This window comes from Phalaenopsis equestris, unplaced genomic scaffold, assembly GCF_001263595.1.
Source record: "Phalaenopsis equestris unplaced genomic scaffold, ASM126359v1 Scaffold000960, whole genome shotgun sequence".
NCBI classification, from domain to species: domain Eukaryota; kingdom Viridiplantae; phylum Streptophyta; class Magnoliopsida; order Asparagales; family Orchidaceae; genus Phalaenopsis; species Phalaenopsis equestris.
Genome location: NW_018165399.1, coordinates 25,139 through 43,332, shown reverse-complemented (window position 1 = coordinate 43,332; position 18,194 = coordinate 25,139). Strand labels below are relative to the sequence as shown.

General features: G+C 32.8%; 1 protein-coding gene across 1 annotated transcript in view; it reads left to right on the top strand.

The window, feature by feature from the left end:
* Positions 1–7,629: 7,629 nt before the first annotated feature.
* The window catches only part of LOC110032523 (zinc finger BED domain-containing protein RICESLEEPER 2-like), an 11,972-nt gene continuing 1,407 nt past the window's right edge, over positions 7,630–18,194 (top strand). Inside the window, exons 1-3 of the mRNA XM_020736183.1 lie at positions 7,630–8,019; positions 8,779–10,982; positions 11,075–11,187. Of these exons, the coding sequence (XP_020591842.1) occupies positions 8,786–10,982; positions 11,075–11,187 (2,310 nt within the window). The 5' untranslated portion in view covers positions 7,630–8,019; positions 8,779–8,785. The remainder of the gene's footprint in view (positions 8,020–8,778; positions 10,983–11,074; positions 11,188–18,194) is intronic.

Below are 18,194 nucleotides of genomic sequence, written 5' to 3'. Positions count from 1 at the left end.
GTTAAACCAAAAGGGAAAGGGTATTAATTTCTTATGATGAATCCATTGAAGTGATTGAAGCACAAAGGGTAAATTGGGTTGTAACCCATTTAAGACCTTTTTATAAAAGGATGAGATTATAATTACTTGAATTATTGTATTTCAAAAGAGATGAAAGTTTGGGTGATCAAAGAGTGAGGGGTAGGAGTTAGAAGACCAATAATTCACTAATTTGAACCCCAACTAGTGATCCAACAAAAAATCAATCCTTTCAATATAGATTAAACACACTTTACAAGTTTTTAAAACTTACAAGTTTACCCTTAAGCCTTAAGGGATAAGTAGTGAATTAGGCCAGATTTGATATCATTTGAGGAATAGATAAAGAAGAAAATATGAGTGAACAAGAAACATTTTAAAACAACACAAGATCAAATCCCATTTTGGGGAAGGGGGGTAAGAATGTAAGCTTTCCAATACTTCACAAATGTACCCTTATGGTTTTATCCATGTGATCCTTACCATAATGTCAAGAATTGACCAATTTGCTTACTCATGGGTTGATTAAGACATAAAACACTAAGCACAGTTCAAAACATGACAATGCACAATTTGAACAAGTGGATAAACTAAAAAATATAGCAAGGTCGGATGAACTTGGAATAACATAGGAGATCCTAAAGTTTGTTCAGAGTTGCTCTCTGAACTTCTTTATGAGATTTTGGATATTTCATAACAAATTTGGGTTTATTATGATTTGTTGAAGAAAATCATCTTCAAAATATAACAATATCTAATACCAAACAAAAAAAAAGAAATCCTTAAGGACCTACCAAGATATGATCTGGACATTTAAATTAACATACATTATTGTAAATTATAATGTCACCACTTAAACTACAATAAAACCCAATGCTTAAGGGTATGAATCTTGGATATGGTAATTGGAACCTTGTTGGAAACTAAAGATATTTAAAATGTTACCACATATGGATCATCAGACTAGTGTAAGTATAAGATTGTGGTGGCACAGACGACAATGAAAAAGACATCTCATGAAAAATTCGTCATGAAGGATAACGAAACAATATTGTACCTCCTGACCTGAAAACCTCATGAGGGTACAGGATTGACACTACTACTCACCAACATTCAACAATAAATAACTCTATTTTCTTAAGCTACCGGTGGTTTTGGCCCGACAGTGTAATTGACTTGTAGACAGTCTAATTTACAAAATATAAAATATAATGACAAAATAATTATATTTCTTATGAAACTGATATTCTAGTAGCTAAATAAATATTTACCTTACTTATATGCATGAAAAACTATAAATTTTGAGTGTATATTTGATGTGCCCCTATTGTGTGTTGTTTTTCTACGTGTTCTATGTAAATTTAAATCTCCGGTAATAGTGCCAAAAACTAGACCCGTCCCGAAATTTATGCAGTAATTTAGCTTTAAAAAATATGGTCAAAATCTTGACCCAATTTATATTAAATATTTAATGTGCAAAATAGAAATGTTATATAAAATATATAAAATAGTTCACATACTAGGAGTTCTACGCAAGCGCATGTATCGCTTCAAGTAATATAGGGCTTTCTTTAAAAACCCTTGTATCGACCACACGAAGAAGCGAGGTGAGAAACCCAGTATCGATCCCACAGAGAAGCGCAGTACTAATTCTAGTCTACTGATTCTAGTCTACTACTTTAAAGTCTTAGTTTTGGAAGATGGAAATCCTTATGGTAATAACTTAAGTCGCAATATTCAAACTATAAAAATTAAAGTAAGAAAGACAAATTAAAAACGGTTTAATGAATGCTAATAGAAATGTAAATAAAAGAACAAAACTAATTAAACCAATTGCTAAACTTTTCAAAAGTAAACTTATCAAAGTTAAATTTATTAAATTTATTAAGACTAAACAAAGTTTTATGACGAAGAGTTCAAATTTAAGAAAACACCATTCCCCTTTACAATGAGTATATGGTTAGTGAAGAAATCAAAATCATTTGAATATATATATAGGAGCAATCCTACTCTTTACCCTCTTTTGAGTGCATAAAGAACATTGACAACATCAGAGTTTGGTCTCTAATTTCGTGGTAAGGCTGGGAGGATACCGGCTGCTACAATAGAGCTCCCACCACTCCCTCACATGAGGGCTAACAATCTTGCATTAGTTTCCAATCAATTGGACAAAATTGGAGATTTTAATCTGTCACCTTAAAATCTCTGATTCTGCGTCCAACAAAGTATATTTACCTATTTATTTGCACTCAATCCATGGATGAAATACTCTCACATGAAATCAAATGTGATTCTCCCCATGTTGTAGAAATCATAGCTCTTTCGGAACATATATTTCTCAACACATTTTAGCATTTCAATTGGCCAAATCAAAAAGTAAATGAAGATTTGGGTTCAAATAGTAACGAGTTATTGACATTTAAAACCGTACAAAATAAAATCAATTCTTCACAGAACTATATCTCAAAGTAGGGAGAAGGATAAAGAAGACTGCTCAAAATTCATGAGAAGAGTACGAAAAAACACAAGAATGATAAAGAAGACTGCTCAAAATTCATGAGAAAAGTACGAAAAAACACGAATTTTATTAATAAAAACAAATTTACAATAAAAGAAATAAAAGACACAACTTATCTCACAATCCTTCCCAAGCAAATCCCTTGAAGTTCTCTTCAAGCCTTTCTCTCTTTACAAGCACTCTCAATTCTCTCTTATAAGTGCAATGAAGAATAAATCTCTCACCTTCCCTCTCTTCTTACAATCTTGGAATAAAATCTACAAGCCCTTGTGTATCTCTCTCTCACGCCACACACACACATCTTTCTTCATCACACACACACACACACCACACACACACACACACACACACACGCTACCCAAAAACTCTCCTTACAAACCCTAGTCTTCCCTCTCTTTTATAAAAGGTTGCCTTCCTCCAAAAAGAATTCAAAATTTCCTCAAAAATTTTATCCAAAAGTCAACTCTTTTGAATTAAAAAGACATGTTCATTGATCCAAGAGACATATCCTTTCACAAAAGAACTTTCCAAAGTGTCTAGATGCATTGAATCACTCCAAGGGGTGTTTAGAACAAGTGTCCCTTTGAAAATTCACCTAAAATTCATCTCAAACCACCTTAATCGGTAAAAAGTTATCTTTGGTGCATCATGCGCCACTTCTCTGGATTTTGGCGCATCATGCACCACTCTGAAGCAGCTCCACTGTTTTGCTTCGTTTGTCTCTGTTTCACTCCATTTCAGTTGCATTTTGCTCCTAACAGATATACCTACAAAATAAGCATGAAAAAAATCTTCCCTTAAAGTGTAATTTCATTCAAAAACATGTGAGAAATGTAAATTAGATTAAGCATAGAAAGACATATCTAAATGTGTCAAGTCAAAATTTTTTTTCTTGCTCGTTTTTACTCCAAATTACACCATTTTTTTGCTCCATTTTCTCCAAAAGTTCATTTCTTGTACCTGAAACCGAAAATATGCAAAATACCTTCCTTTAAAGTGTAATATCATTAAAAATCATTAAAATTGAGCATAAAATATATATGAAAAAGTAGGTAATTTTTAGGCGTGTCAATATTCTAAATGTCCACTTGGCAATTACCTGGATTGGGCTAGGAACCACTCTCCTAACCGCTCTCCTTTGATTGTCTTGCTGGTAATTTCTAGTTAATATTAGACTTTATAAACACAGATTGCTGATAATTGCCAACGAAGTCTTTTAGGAATGATAATTCTGAGTCCACCCGCAACTTGAAATTCTTACACTCAGCCCCTTCTATATGGGTTTATTTAACTTAATTCACCTATTTGCATTTTGTTGAATTTTATATTATGTTTACAATAATAACCTTACAAAAGCAGCGTCAGAGGTGGTAGGTATGCACCATCATTTTTTTCTCATTTTACTACATTTTTTTCCTTTACCGTACTTTACAACATGTTTTACTTATGTATAATTTAATATACCTGCAAAAGCCTCTGGGGTAGAGAACAGTAAGACACTTGTTTAGGGAGAGCACTACAACAGGCCTTGAGACCCAACCATAACTTCAAGTTCAATCATAAACCTTAAACCCATAACCATCACAAGTAAGAAGCATGAAGCTAGTTGTTCGGGAAGCAGAATAAGGTGCAGGGACAACCTCAGACGACAAAACAAGAAGCAACTAAACTTTTCTGAATCTTAAATAATAAAACTCATAGCACTTTGAGGTTTTCTATCTAGTACGACATAAAATCCTCACTTATCTCTTAGGCTTCAACACAACCATGTTGCGTAGGATAAGTCCTACCTCTTTTTTAGGGTTTCGAGGTTGTCCATGCGGTAAAACATAAACCATCCTATCTTCCTAGGTATTTGTATGATCATATATTATGCAAATGTAAGCCTTAATTTTAAATAATTGCCAGGAGTAAACATCAAATAAACATCATTTCCAAAATATAAAGCTAAACAAATAAGATATTTTGGGAAGTAATCAGGGTTCTCCTCATAATTTGTGACATCCTTACTTTTATCTCCTTTGATCTCTAAATAACAGTTTTTATTTGAGCCCTTCCCACTTGACTTTTCCCATAAACAAGCATGAAAACTCAATTTTGAATTCTTGAAGACAAAATCCTTGATCTTAATAAAGAGTTTTCTTAGGTGACTCTAGTTGCGTAATATATAATTAACTATAGGGGTTTGTCTCTATGTAAAATTAAGAACCTAGATAATTTTAACTATTTTTATCTTTATATTAGGAATGAGAATTGTCGGTCACAAATTTCGTGGACTAAATGGATGTAATAAATTTTCTTAGTTTAAATGGTCAAGCCTACTAACAAGTGATTTGTTTATCTTTTGTTGTAGTGTATTACTATTGGTATTAGACTCAATTATCTAAATTATTAAATATATGAGATTTATTTTGTCTCAAATTTTAAAAATCAAAATTTTATTTTAAAAATAAAAATTATATATACATATTAAATTAAATTAAAATGTACTTTTCACGAAAAAATTAACTGACAACCACATTAACCAATAATAACCTCACCAATGTGTTCCACTAATTTTTATGAATCAAATGACTCAAGGTCAAATTTTTTATCTTAAGCATTCATGATCACTCCAACTCTCTTATTTGAATTCCCCTCTCTTTTTTCCTCTTCCCTCTCTCCATTTGTCCAAAAATTCATGTTCCACCCTATTTTTAAATTTAATATTCAATCATTTTAAAAAGTCCCTCATGCATTTTCCCCCACGTCCTTTGCTTAGGCTGAATTTCTTCTCTCTCCCTCTCTAATTTGGTGGAACCACCTTCTCTTTCCCCTCTTATTATTTTTTCTCCTTTTTTCCTTAGCCGATACCCCTTCATCCTCTTCCTCTCTCTTCACCAAGGAAATCAAATGGACTTCCAATTCACTCAACCACGGGAAAACAGGGCTTCTACTTCATTCAAGCAAAGTAAACTCCCTTTTCTTCTATGTTGTTTTGTTCCTTATGTAAATTAATATGTATAAAATTATTTTCAAATATGTCACTTATTTTCTCTTCTTCTCCTTCTCACGGCCGAACCACACACACTTTCTCTCTCCCTCTCTCTTCCCTTCCTTTTCTTTCCATGGTCAAAAACCTTAACCTTCTCCCCTCCTCTTTCTCTTTTTTTTCTTAGGTCGAAAGTGCCTATCCACATTCCTCTCCTCTTCCTCTTTATCCCATGTACAAATATCTTTCCCTTCTCTTCATTTATTTTTTCTAGGATGAAAACTTCCATTTACTTTCCTCTCCTCTTCCTTTTTTTCCCATGACCGAAAATCCTAGTCCTTCTCCTCTCTTTTTCTTCTTCGAGGCCAAAAACTAACGCACGCCCATCCTCACTGTCTCTTTTTCCTAGACTGAAAACACGTCAACAAGCCAAAAAATCAATTCTTTCTCCTTTTTCAGGGTTGAAATTTTAATTGAAAGCCAAACATTGTGGAGGCTTGGGTCTTCATAACCTTGATAATCTAAACATCATGTGCAAAATTAAAATTATATGGAGACTTTATAACTCTAACAATCTCCTCTCTAGATGGTGTTTTAGCTCATACATATCTATTTTATAGAGCAAAAATAATATATTTATGTCCTTCAAAAAAATCCACAACTCTCTTTCCAAGGATTTAGATACTATTTCAGTTTTTATATCATTAGAAACAGTAAGCTTTTCCTTTTCAATGACCCATGGTTGGACGGAGTTTCATTATGTAAAAAATATGGGCATTTATTGTTTGATTGGTTTAAGTGCTAAAAAATACCTCTATTTTTGTCTTTCTAAACAATTTCAATTGAGCGTTTCCCCCTAATCTCCAAACTCATTCTAAATGCATTAACTCAATAATTAAATTTCCTACTTTGGAAGCTAGTTTAAGTTGATCTAAGAAAGGGAAAAAAGTGTTTTTATATAAGGAAGCTTACTATCATCAATATATTGATCAACCGCACAAGGATTGAATCCTATTAATTAGATTCAAATATTGCTCTCTTAATTTTACAACTTTTGCCTGAAAAGTTCTCATAAATGGCATAAATGCTTTGGATGCCCTTACTGTTAGTGGTCTAATCACCTTTTATATTTGTATTATGGAAATAAAATCTAAAATGCATGCTCACTTGTTTTTTTGAATGCTCCTTTTCTTTCAATCTTGTGAAAAATGTTAATACCTTAGGCTCTTTTCTTCAGCTGGTTATAGTTCTCTATAATTCTTAGTCACGGTTGATACTTGCATTTGTAAACCCAAAATATAAATTTCCTTACTAGCTATCCCAGTCAATGCTTATTTCATTTGGCTGGAAAGAAATGTGCACACTTTCAAGAATGATATTTCTTTAGTTGAATCAGTTTTGAGAAGCATTGCATCAAATTTAAGAGCAAAAAATGGAAGTTTAAGGACCTAATTCCTCACCATAGTACTTCCCTCTACAACTAATAATGCTTTTATATAATGCATTGAACTAGGTTCCTCTCTTTTCTTTGTTGGGTTTTATTCTTAACCTCTCTAAGCCTTCTTCTGCATTCTCTAATCTATGGAGACCGCTCTCTCTTTTCTTTTACAATCTAAGATTTCATAATTGTCTCGATACACTTGGACGCATATGGTGTCAGAATTATTACTCAATATTTCAATCAGTTGCTTCTTAGTAGCCTAGAAGGATTTCCTTGTAACCCAATGCTTTTGGGAATTAGAGAGCAATGGTGAGACAACAACACTAATGATGGGCTCAACTGGCTGAATATCATGATATTTTTGAAGAAATTGAGGCATTTTGCAAGCTATCAAGGATCAAGTTTTACTTCCAAAATCTAATGACTAATTGCTTTTTTACTTCCAAAATCTAATGACTAATTGCTTTCCTTTGATATGAAACTACTATTTTCTAGTACAAGACAAGTTGAATCGCCCGGATGGAGCCAATGCATTGAAATAGCTGTCTATTCTAGGCTATAGTCAAACTTTCAGATTGCTTTCATTTTCTTCTTTTCATATTTTCTTGTTAGTCATAATGTAATCCTCTATTTTTTTTTTTTGTTTAAAAAAAGCTCCAAAAGAAAATAATGCTAGAAAAACTTGCAATCCTCGGATCATTAAGGCGCCGGACAGCTCATCGATCCGGGTCAAAAGGGGCCTAGACCAAGGCTACAGCCCATGGGCCCCCGTCCCAAATTGTACCCGATAATCCCTGGGCAGGGCCGGCTGGCTCCCAGACTGAACGGGATAAGATCTAGAAAGCCCGACCCGACCCGGCCTCTCGATAGCACGACGGCTAGGGTTCTTTGGCGAGATTTGCAAGCGTCTCCGTCCTTTCGTCCTCGCTGCCGCCGCTGAACGGCGGCGAATCTCCTTCCAGCCAGAACTGGTTTACCTTCCATCTCACCTTTTCTCTCTCGATCTCTCTCTGTGGAGAGATTTCTCCTGGAGATGCATTACTGATCTTCTTACACCAGTTACCGACTGAGGTCCCTTCCTCTCTGTAGTTTGGGCATGCTTTATGAGCTTAATGACCTATGATTCGCTACATGGCTTATAATTGAATTTGTTTTCTGGATGCCTCTGACTAAGAAATACCCTTTTATTCCTTTTTGTAGTCTGAAAGTATTAGTTTAGTTTTCTAAAACATTGTAACAGTAAGTTAATTTGGTTCAGCTAAAGTATTAGGCTTGATGCTTTTTGCACAATTTCAATGCATGATGCTTTTATTTCACATTAATAAGAGTGTTTGTATATGGAAGCTATTGTGCAAACAAGCACAACTCATTATTCATACCAGTAACTATTTAGATATTTCATGTTATTGGTGTTAGTAGTTTTATTAAAGTTGAACTGAAGTTTTATTTTTTTATTTATTTACTTATTTACTTATTTATTTATTTTGGCATGTTGTCCTTGACTTAGGTGTTGCAATTTTTTTTTTGTTGCTCGAGTAAAATGCAATAATTTTTAGCATGATTTTGATCCAATTTCTTCCCGTATATTGCAGAATATTGCAGAGTTGATTGAAGGAGCGTATTCGATGCATCATGTTATTCCCATTATCTAAGATCTTTTTTGAATTCATATGTAGTGATAAATAATAAATACTACTCAATGCAAAACCTCAGTCTTTATTAGTGTTTGATTTGGTACTGATGTTTAATTTTGATTGATAACAAATTATTAAGAGAAGAAGTGTTTGAATTTTATGTTGGCATTGACTTGGATCTACTTAATGATTGTAGATTTTTCATGGAAGGAGCAATCATACCTAGAGTCGAGGATGAGTTCGTTGAGTATATTCAACAAAAGAAAAGGAGGGGGAGGGCAACTTCAATAGTTTGGGAGCACTTTGATAAGCTTAAAGACGAAGTAGATAATGTATGGAAAACTCAATGCAAGCATTGCAAGCAAATATACTCGAGTGCTCAAAAAAATGGTACCTCTCATTTAAAGCGCCATATGGATCGTTGCCCCATAATTAGGGCATCTGGATTGATATTTCCTACGGTGAGCACACCAATAGTGAGCGATGGACTCGCAGGATATGAATCAAGTAATAAACGTTCAAGGTCTGTTTCAAAAGTATGGGAAGATTTTGAGAAACTCAAAGCTGAAAGAGATGATATTTTGAAGGCTAGATGTATACATTGTAAACAAATTCTCTCAGGGGCTTCTAAGCATGGAACGTCTCATTTAAAGCGCCATCTTGAGAGGTGTCCAAAACGTCGAAACCATGAAGTTAGGCAACTCTTGCTGTCAAGTGAAGTGAGGAGCATAAAACAACTTTTTTCATCAAATGAAGCTCTTGTTGATGGAAGCACGCCATTGAAGAAGTGTGCACTAGACCAAACTGAAATATTAAAGGCAATTTCAGCTTTCATTATATGTGGAAAGCATTCGGTAACACTTGTTGAAGAACTTGGATTTAGGCAGATGATGACTAAAGTTTGTCCTGAATTTGAAAATGTTAATGCACAGGCCATTAGAAGGAAGATTTTTTCTAGTTATTTGAAGGAGAGGGAGAGTTTGAAGGAGCTTTTAGGAAGAATACCTGGTAGAATATGTTTAACTTGTGAGAATTGGAGCTCTGATTATAGCAAGAATGGATATATGTGCATCACTGCTCATTTTATTGATAATGATTGGAAATTGGTGAAGAAGATTATTTATTTTAAACCTTTAGTACCCCCCTTTAATGGAACATTGTTTGCTGATGAGATAGCACTTTGCTTAAGTATGTGGAACATTGACACTAAAATTTTTACTATTACTTCTAGTAATGCCTCATACGATGACAACTTTGTTGATACTCTTAAAGGTTGTCTTTTAGCTAAGAAAAATCTTTTAATTGGTGGCTGCTTTTTTCAAGTTCGAAGTTGCTGCCAAATTCTGGATATTATTGTAAAAGCTATTTTTAATCTTGTTGATGATGTTGTTGATAAGATTCGGAGTGGAATAGAACACATTCGAAAATTCACATCAAGAAAGAAAAAATTTTATATGATTGCTTCCAAGGAATTCCAATTGGACACTAAAAAGAGACTGCATCCGGATGTGTATTTTAGGTGGAATACTACTTATATGATGATTGAACGTGCTCTTTATTACAAAAGCATGTTGCAATATTGGGGAGAACATGACAGTAATTTCCTTTATTATAATCTCTCTGCTGAAGAGTGGGAAAAGTTGGCAATTATTCAAAAATTTTTAGCAGTGTTCTATGAGTTGGAGAGCGCATTTTCTACTGCTAAACATCCAACTTCCAACCTTTATTTCAGGGCATTGTGGAAAGTTCATATGCACTTATTGAAAGCAGTAAGAGGTCCATTTTCATTCATGACTAGAATGGCTACAGATATGCAAGAGAAATTTGAAAAATATTGGATAAAGCATAACTTAATCTTATCATGTGCGGCAGTTTTGGATCCCCGTTACAAGGTGAAGCTTGTAGAGTTTTGCTATACAAAAATCTATGGTGATAAGGCTGAGGATTTTGTCAACACAACTGTTAGAACTCTGTATGGTCTATTTGATGAATATAAGCCAAATTTTGTGACAAGTTCTTCATGCACTAGGACCTTTGCAGCTCCTGCTGTTGCAGAACATGGAAATGTAGATAAGGATGAATTTGAAGATTATGAACAGTTTTTGAGTAGGAAATCTAGGCCTCAAGGTGAGAAATCTCAATTGGATCTCTACCTAGAAGAACCAGGTCCCGACTTTAACAGTGATATTAATGTCTTAGAATATTGGAATAATAGTTCGATGCGATATCCTGAGCTTGCAATGATGGCCCGCGACATCCTGACAATACCAATGTCCTCTGCTTTTATGGAAGCTAGCTTCAACATTGGAAAGAGGGTTCTACATTCTGGCCAAAGTTTGCTTGATCCAAAGATGGTTCAAGCTTTAGTTTGTCTTTCAGATTGGACTTATTCAGCTTTAGGTAATTTTTGTAAACCTGTTTCTGTTTATCTGATGAATTCAAGCTTAATATGCTAATCTTGAACTGCTATGGCTTCTTTGCACTCTCCGTAGAGAAATTATCTGGCACCAGTATGACGGTCATCCATGAAAATGGTGATCCCTGTGTAAGTGATGAAGAGAATGACTTAGATGATTTGGACATTGAAGAGGGCACCTTTCCTTAGGTTTGTTTTCTTTTGCAATTTCCTGGTATTACTATTATATTTCTCTTATTGTTTTCTCATGGCCTAGGTCTTTTTTTCCTTTATTTTTTTACTTGGCTCCTGTTCAATTGGTTTATTATCATTAATCAATTGCCCTTCTTGATAGATAAAATTTCATTTCCTTATTTCTCTTTGCTATATCTCACCTACTATTGCTTTATTTTTGAGGTGCTTATTGTTACACTTTTGACAATCATGGATTGGGACTTGAGCATTCTTTGGTAGTCCAAAAGAGAGAATTCAAAGCAATTATTTTGATGTGATGGGAAGTTGCTTTGCACGTTTATATGTTGAACCTTATCGTGGATAACTTAAAAGAATGTTGAATCTAGAGATGTGCACTCTAGATTACTGTACAGGTTTTGGTTTGTAGCAAAAATTTGGGTGAGCTCTTGACCTTGTAACAAGTGGTATCGGAATAGAAGTTGAAAACACATTCATGATGGGTGGAGTCAGAGTGCATATGAGAGTTTCTCTCCTTAAGACCTTGGTAGGAACTACTTTCTCGTAGATTGTTTGCTGGATGCGTAGTAACAATTAGAGACTTTGCAACAAGTCATTGCCCTGCCTATCTATAAAATAGCATAGCCATAAAAATAGCATTATTGTTATTATTATTAATTTTTTTAGAGCATTAATACATTCTTAATATGCAATTGAAACTCCCAAGGGAGTTAATGTTCTTAAGCTAAAATCCTTGTTGATGGGGAAACACAAGGGAGCTTTGAGAACTTCTTATAAGACATAAGCAGTACTTTATGCTACTTATGTTGATGTAGTGAAGGTAGGTTTATGATTAAGCCAAGTCAAGCTGAGTATTTTGTAGACTGGATTTGGCTTGGTCATTTTACAAGTTATTTATATTTTCTTCAAGCTCGAACCGAGCTTTCACATATATGTTCATACTTGACTTGTTTATATTATTTGAATAAGTACTTCAACAATTCACTAAGCCAGCGAAAAATTCAATTGAGTACTTGCATTTTCATATAAAGTTATTAACAAATGATTTTACAAACCAAAACAAATATATAATTAAATAAAATTTAAATTAATATCCATGGAATTCTACCCATGTTAGGTGGCTCAAAAGACTTGTCATATGGGCCCCATATGATCAATTTTGTGGAAGTTATTGGATGGAGTTTTTTATTTCAGTTTTATTCTTTTTTATTCTTTTTCTAATTATATTGTGTCTTTATTTTATTGTTTATTTTGTATTTGGTAAGTTGTAATAGCCTTAATTATATTTGCTGTAGACATACCCTATATAATAAGGGGAAAGTTTGTAATTTGAATACAATGGAATAAGAGAATGAAGTTTATTCACTTTTCTTTTTGGAACAATAGGAAAGGTCATTTGCATCGTTGGGCGTCGACGACGATGCCTTCAACTTCCTCTACTCCGCCGTCACCCTGTGACGACATTAGGGTGTTGATCTTCTGTATCGAACGATATCTCTCATCTTGCGACGATGACTTCCTCCATGCCATTCCAATGAATCTGCCTTGATATTTTCTGTGTGTGCTTTGAATGACATTGTGGTCTTCTTCCTGTGACAACTTCTCCGTCTGTGTCGGTCAAATGAATAAACTTCATCTTCGTTCGTCTAAGAAATTTGTCTGCTTCGCCTTCTACTGTCGTCTTTGTCTTCGGATTCGTCTGCTAGTTCTCCTTTAATGATATCACCCTAACTCTTCTTCAGCAGTCGGAATCCTCCATGTAGTCACCAAAATTCCTTAAACCAATCTGTAGGCCCTCCTCTGCTTGCTCCGACAGTTGCTCAAAACTTGACTTGAAATCTATCAAGTGTATCTTCCTTGGTTATGCTTTTAACATAAAAGTGTACAAGTTATATTCTCTCATTACAAAAAAAAATACTATAACACCATGTTTGTTATTTTTTTTTGAAAAACAATCCTACTAACCCAAATATGAAATTTAGATGAAGAGTTTGGGTGAATATTAGATTTGAGACACTACTCTTGATACCTACAATGATCTAGAGTCATCACGGTTATTCCACTTCCCTCTAACCATCACATCTCCCATATTCCAGCACTTATGGATATCCAACTTAAGATTGACAAAAAGGAATGCACAAGGAACATTATGTGTATATTAGGGGAAAGAAATCCTTTGAGCAAGATAATGACAATATGCAACCACGGGATTGTTCATAACCAAACCTGAATTCATACATCTTTGTAGTTTAAAGGGAGGTGAAATCTAGTAGAGAAGACAAAAAAAAGTTGCACAATTTATCCTATCTAGGAGTATGTTAAATATAGGAAGTTGTCATCATCTTATAAAGTTCGTGTATATAATTTTGATAGTGTGCAGATACACAAGTCTATTCATGAAGAGCATTCAAGTCCAGAATGAAAGAAAGTTGAAGAAGAGATCCAATCACTTGTTCTAAATGACACATGGACTTTTACAAAGCTTCCTCCAAATAAAAAACTTGTTGTGTGCAAATGGGTGTTCACTGTCAAGTACAAAGCAGCTTGGAGCATTGAGAAGTTTTAGGTTAGGTCAGTGTTAAAGGTTTCACTCAATCTTATGTGATAGACTATCAAGAGACCTATAAACCAGTAGCCAAGCTAAACACTGTAAGAGTTCTTCTTTCCTTGGTAGTGAACAAAGAGTGAGAACTGCATCAACTTGATATCAAGAATTTCTCTTTGAATGAATATATTGAGGAAGAAATGTATATGGAGATCTCATAAGGGCTGGAAAATGGCTTAAATAAATATCTGGTTTGTAAACTAAGAAAGTTAATTCATAGAATCAAACAATTTCCGCGGGCTTTAGTTTGACAAGTTTGATAAGACTATGAAATATAGTGGGCGCATTCAATGCAAATTGATAATACATTATTCATAAAGCATACACATTAACTTAAGACAGCTATACTCATTATCTGTGTGGATGATATGTTTCTGAAAAATAATAAAAAAAAGTTTGGGAAGATTAAGAAGTTTCTTTTACTGAATGTTAAGTCATGGATTTGAGCTATGAGATAATTTTTGGGCATGATTGTGGCCAAGTCTAAATTGAAAATTGTAATATCTCAAAGAAAGTGTTTCCTAGACCTACTAAACGAGAAAGCAATGTTGGAGTGTAAACCTACTGTGATTCAGATAGATTTCAACAAAAAATTAAATTCAAGAGGAGAAAAGATAACAACAACAACAAGCTTTTACACCACTAAATGGGGTCGACTACGTGAATACTTTTTCTCCATTTTGTCTTGTTGAGTGTTATATTTTCATTTAATTCTAATAAATTAAGATTATTTTTTATACAACATTCCCAACACTTTTTTAGATCTACTTCTTCCTTTGTTAACATAAGTCTAATCTAAAACATCCACTTTCCTAACTGGATCATCAGATGGTCGAATTTCAATTTGACCAAACCATTTAAAACGACTTTCTCTAATCTTGTCCGTCACTGGAGCTACACCAACTTTTTCACTTATACATTCGTTTCGCATTTTGTCTTTAAGTATCAAGCCACTCATCCACCTAAGCAAACATTCTCATCTCAACAACAATTTACTTATTTTTGTGCTTCTTTTAAAGGCCAACATTCTGCGTCATAAAGCATTGCAGGTCTCACCACCATCTCATAAAAAATTTTGCAAGTCTAAGCTGTACTTTACCATCAAATAATAAGCCCGATGCATTCCTCCAATTCAACCATCCAACTTGAATTCTACTATTAACACCTCCATCTATATCTTCATCACTTTGAGCAAAACAAGATATAGGGTTATTGTCGATCCCAGTGTAATTACACAGATATAGAAAAAATACTTGGTCAATCCTCCTTTTGTTTAAACACAAGTAACAACTCTAATATACATATCTTTAATGACTTAAATATAAGTCATATCAACACCTTTTTTTAGAACTCTTCAAAGATTTTTTCTTGGAACCTTATTGTAAGCTTTTTCTAAATCCATAAAAATCATAAGTATATTCTCCTTACTCTTTTTGTACTTCTCTATCAAACATCTCAATAAATGTATAGCTTCCATAGTAGACCTGCTCGTTATAAACTATGTTCAATTACTCTCTCTTAATTTTAATGTATGACACATTAACTTAATTCCTCTATAATTTGCACACTCTTGTACATCCCCTTTATCCTTAAAAATGTGAACCAAAATACTCAACCTCTACTCATGCATCATTTTAGTTTTTAAAATGATATTAAAAAGTTTAATAAGTCAAGAAACTCCTAAATCTCCTAAACTTATTTTTCATCATTAGTTTTTTTAAAGGCTCCTCAATTTATTTTTTACTAATACGACGGTAAAAATAAAAACTATTATTATTATTTATAATATTATAATCACCAAGATCGATCATATTTTCAATAACTTTATTGAAATGATTAACAAAATATCTCACCGATCTATGTTGAATAACTTTCATTAAGAAAAACACATTTTTTATTTTGATCATTAATACACTTTACTTGAATTATATCTTTACTTCTATTTTCTCTTTATTTAGCTCGTTCGACTTTAATTCTCTCTTTGTATAGCTAGTTTATAGATATATGTTTCTCCATCTTTAGTGTCTAATCTATTATAAAGGTCGCCCAATGTATATAAAATTGCTATCTTAAAATCCTTACGGGCCACATTATATTTTTCCAATTATCTATGTTTTTACATTTAAACCAAATTTTATAGCAAAACTTCATATATTTTATTTTTCCTTGCACATTATTATTTCACTACCAGTTATTTTATTTATAAAAAATTTTTTTCATCCTCCTAGTACGACTTTGTCACTTGTTTAATACTGCTTGTTACTTTATGCACATAAAATTAGCTTCTTCATGAACATCTCAAATCTAAAAATTAAATGTTACTCATAAAAATAATTGTCTTTTTTGTTCCATCATCTAATTCTATGACAATGTTTGATTGTATTTTTTATCTTATAACCCCTCATCTTAAATATTTCATTGTATTTTTTTAACATTGACTTTTAACATTTTTTTAACACTAAATATTTCCTATAACCCCTCATCTTAAATATTTCATTGTATCTTTCAACCTATTTAGTTTCTTGAATGCATAAAAAAATTATTTTTCTATGAACCATATTATCTACTAATTCTATTAATTTAACAGTAAGAGTACATATATTTCAAGATCCTATCATAATATTAGTTTAATGAATGAAATTTCTTACCCTCAATGTGGGTACCGTTGTTTATTTAACACTACACCCGGACGCCGGTGTAATTTCCCTTGCTCCTTATATTTAGGTCATTTAGTGTGTTGTTTTCAGGGGATGCTCTAGTATTAACACAATAATTTAAAAGATTTATGTCATGATTTTTTCAACAAAAAATTTACGTTGGTTGTCGACTATATAAGGCAACTCTTCACTTTTCACATCCGGGGTTTGAGACTCGTCAATGTCAGTGCTAAAGGTGAAAAAATGTAAATGCAAGAGATTGGTGAGTAACTTATCTGCATATCACTCACTAGTCAATATATAAATAGTTCAAATGAAGAACATTTGAAGATGGTTTACAAAATATTGATATTTCTTAAAAAGACCCTTGGAAGAGGGTCATTTTTAAAAAATATCAGATAACAGGGAGGTAGAAATTGATGCTGATGCTACTTGGGCTAGAGAACTCATTGATAAAAGGTTCACATTTTAGGTTTTGTTCTTATATATGGGGAAATTTTGTCACATGGAGGAGCAAGAAACAAACAGTGGTCTCTAGAAGTAGTGCAAAAACTAAGTACCAGGCACTTGCTTTGGGAATTTGTAAAGAAATAGGGATCCAAAAATTACTAAATTAGTTGAGATGCTTCATAGTCAATCTCATAAAGATATTCTACGACAATCAATATGTCATTAGTATTGTTAAGAATCCTGTGTGTCGTGATAAGACCAAACACATTGAGATTGATAGAATTTTATCATTGAAAAAGGTCAATGGTGGCATTATGTACTTAATCTACGTTCTAACTCATCTTTAAGTCACAGATAATTTTATTAAATCCCCACCCCTAGGAAGGCTCAATGATTTGAATACCAAGTTGGGCTTTTATAACATCTATGATCTAGTTTGATGGGGATTGTGGACTTTTGTCCCTATTAGGTGGCTTGGATCACATGCTATACGGTTCCACATGGTCAATTTGTGGAAGCTATTTGTGAGAGTTTCCTATTTCAATTTGTGGAAGCTATTATATTTCTTATTATATTGTTTGTCTTTCTAATATTGTTTTTTTTGTATTTCATAAGTTTTAATAGCCTTAATTATGTTTGCCCAGACATTGACAATATAATAAAGGGAAATATTGTAATTTGAATAAGATGGAATATGAATAAGAGAATATAATTTATCCATTTTTCTTCAATATCTAACTAATTTACACCAATTAATTAAGATAATATATAATTTGTAAGTACATATTATTGCAATCAAATAATATAAATAAGTATTATCAAATTAGTTCATTAAAATAAAAAAAATGAAAGAATTGCATTAAATTAATATGTATATTGATATTAAATCTAATTTGTTACTATTGGAAATATAATTAAATAAATTTTTGTTGATCAAATTTTAATTAAATAATATATTTTATAACTAAATAATCTATAATAGGTTATTTGTTTTGAAAAACAAATAAGTTTGTTCATGAACATAAATAAATGAGTTGGATTATGTTTAAGGTTGTGTTTGTTTCGGTTGTGACCATATAAAATCTTAATTTAAAAGCTGTTGCGGAAAATTTGTTATTTAAAAACTAGTATTATAGAAGTAGTTGGTCTGTTTGAAAAAATAAATTTTGAAAGTACTGTCCATGATTAAATGTCTGAAATACATCTATGTTCATATTATATATATATATATATATATTTATGCACTTAATGCTGTTGGAAAGAGAATTCACTGATTTTAATATATTTTTGTA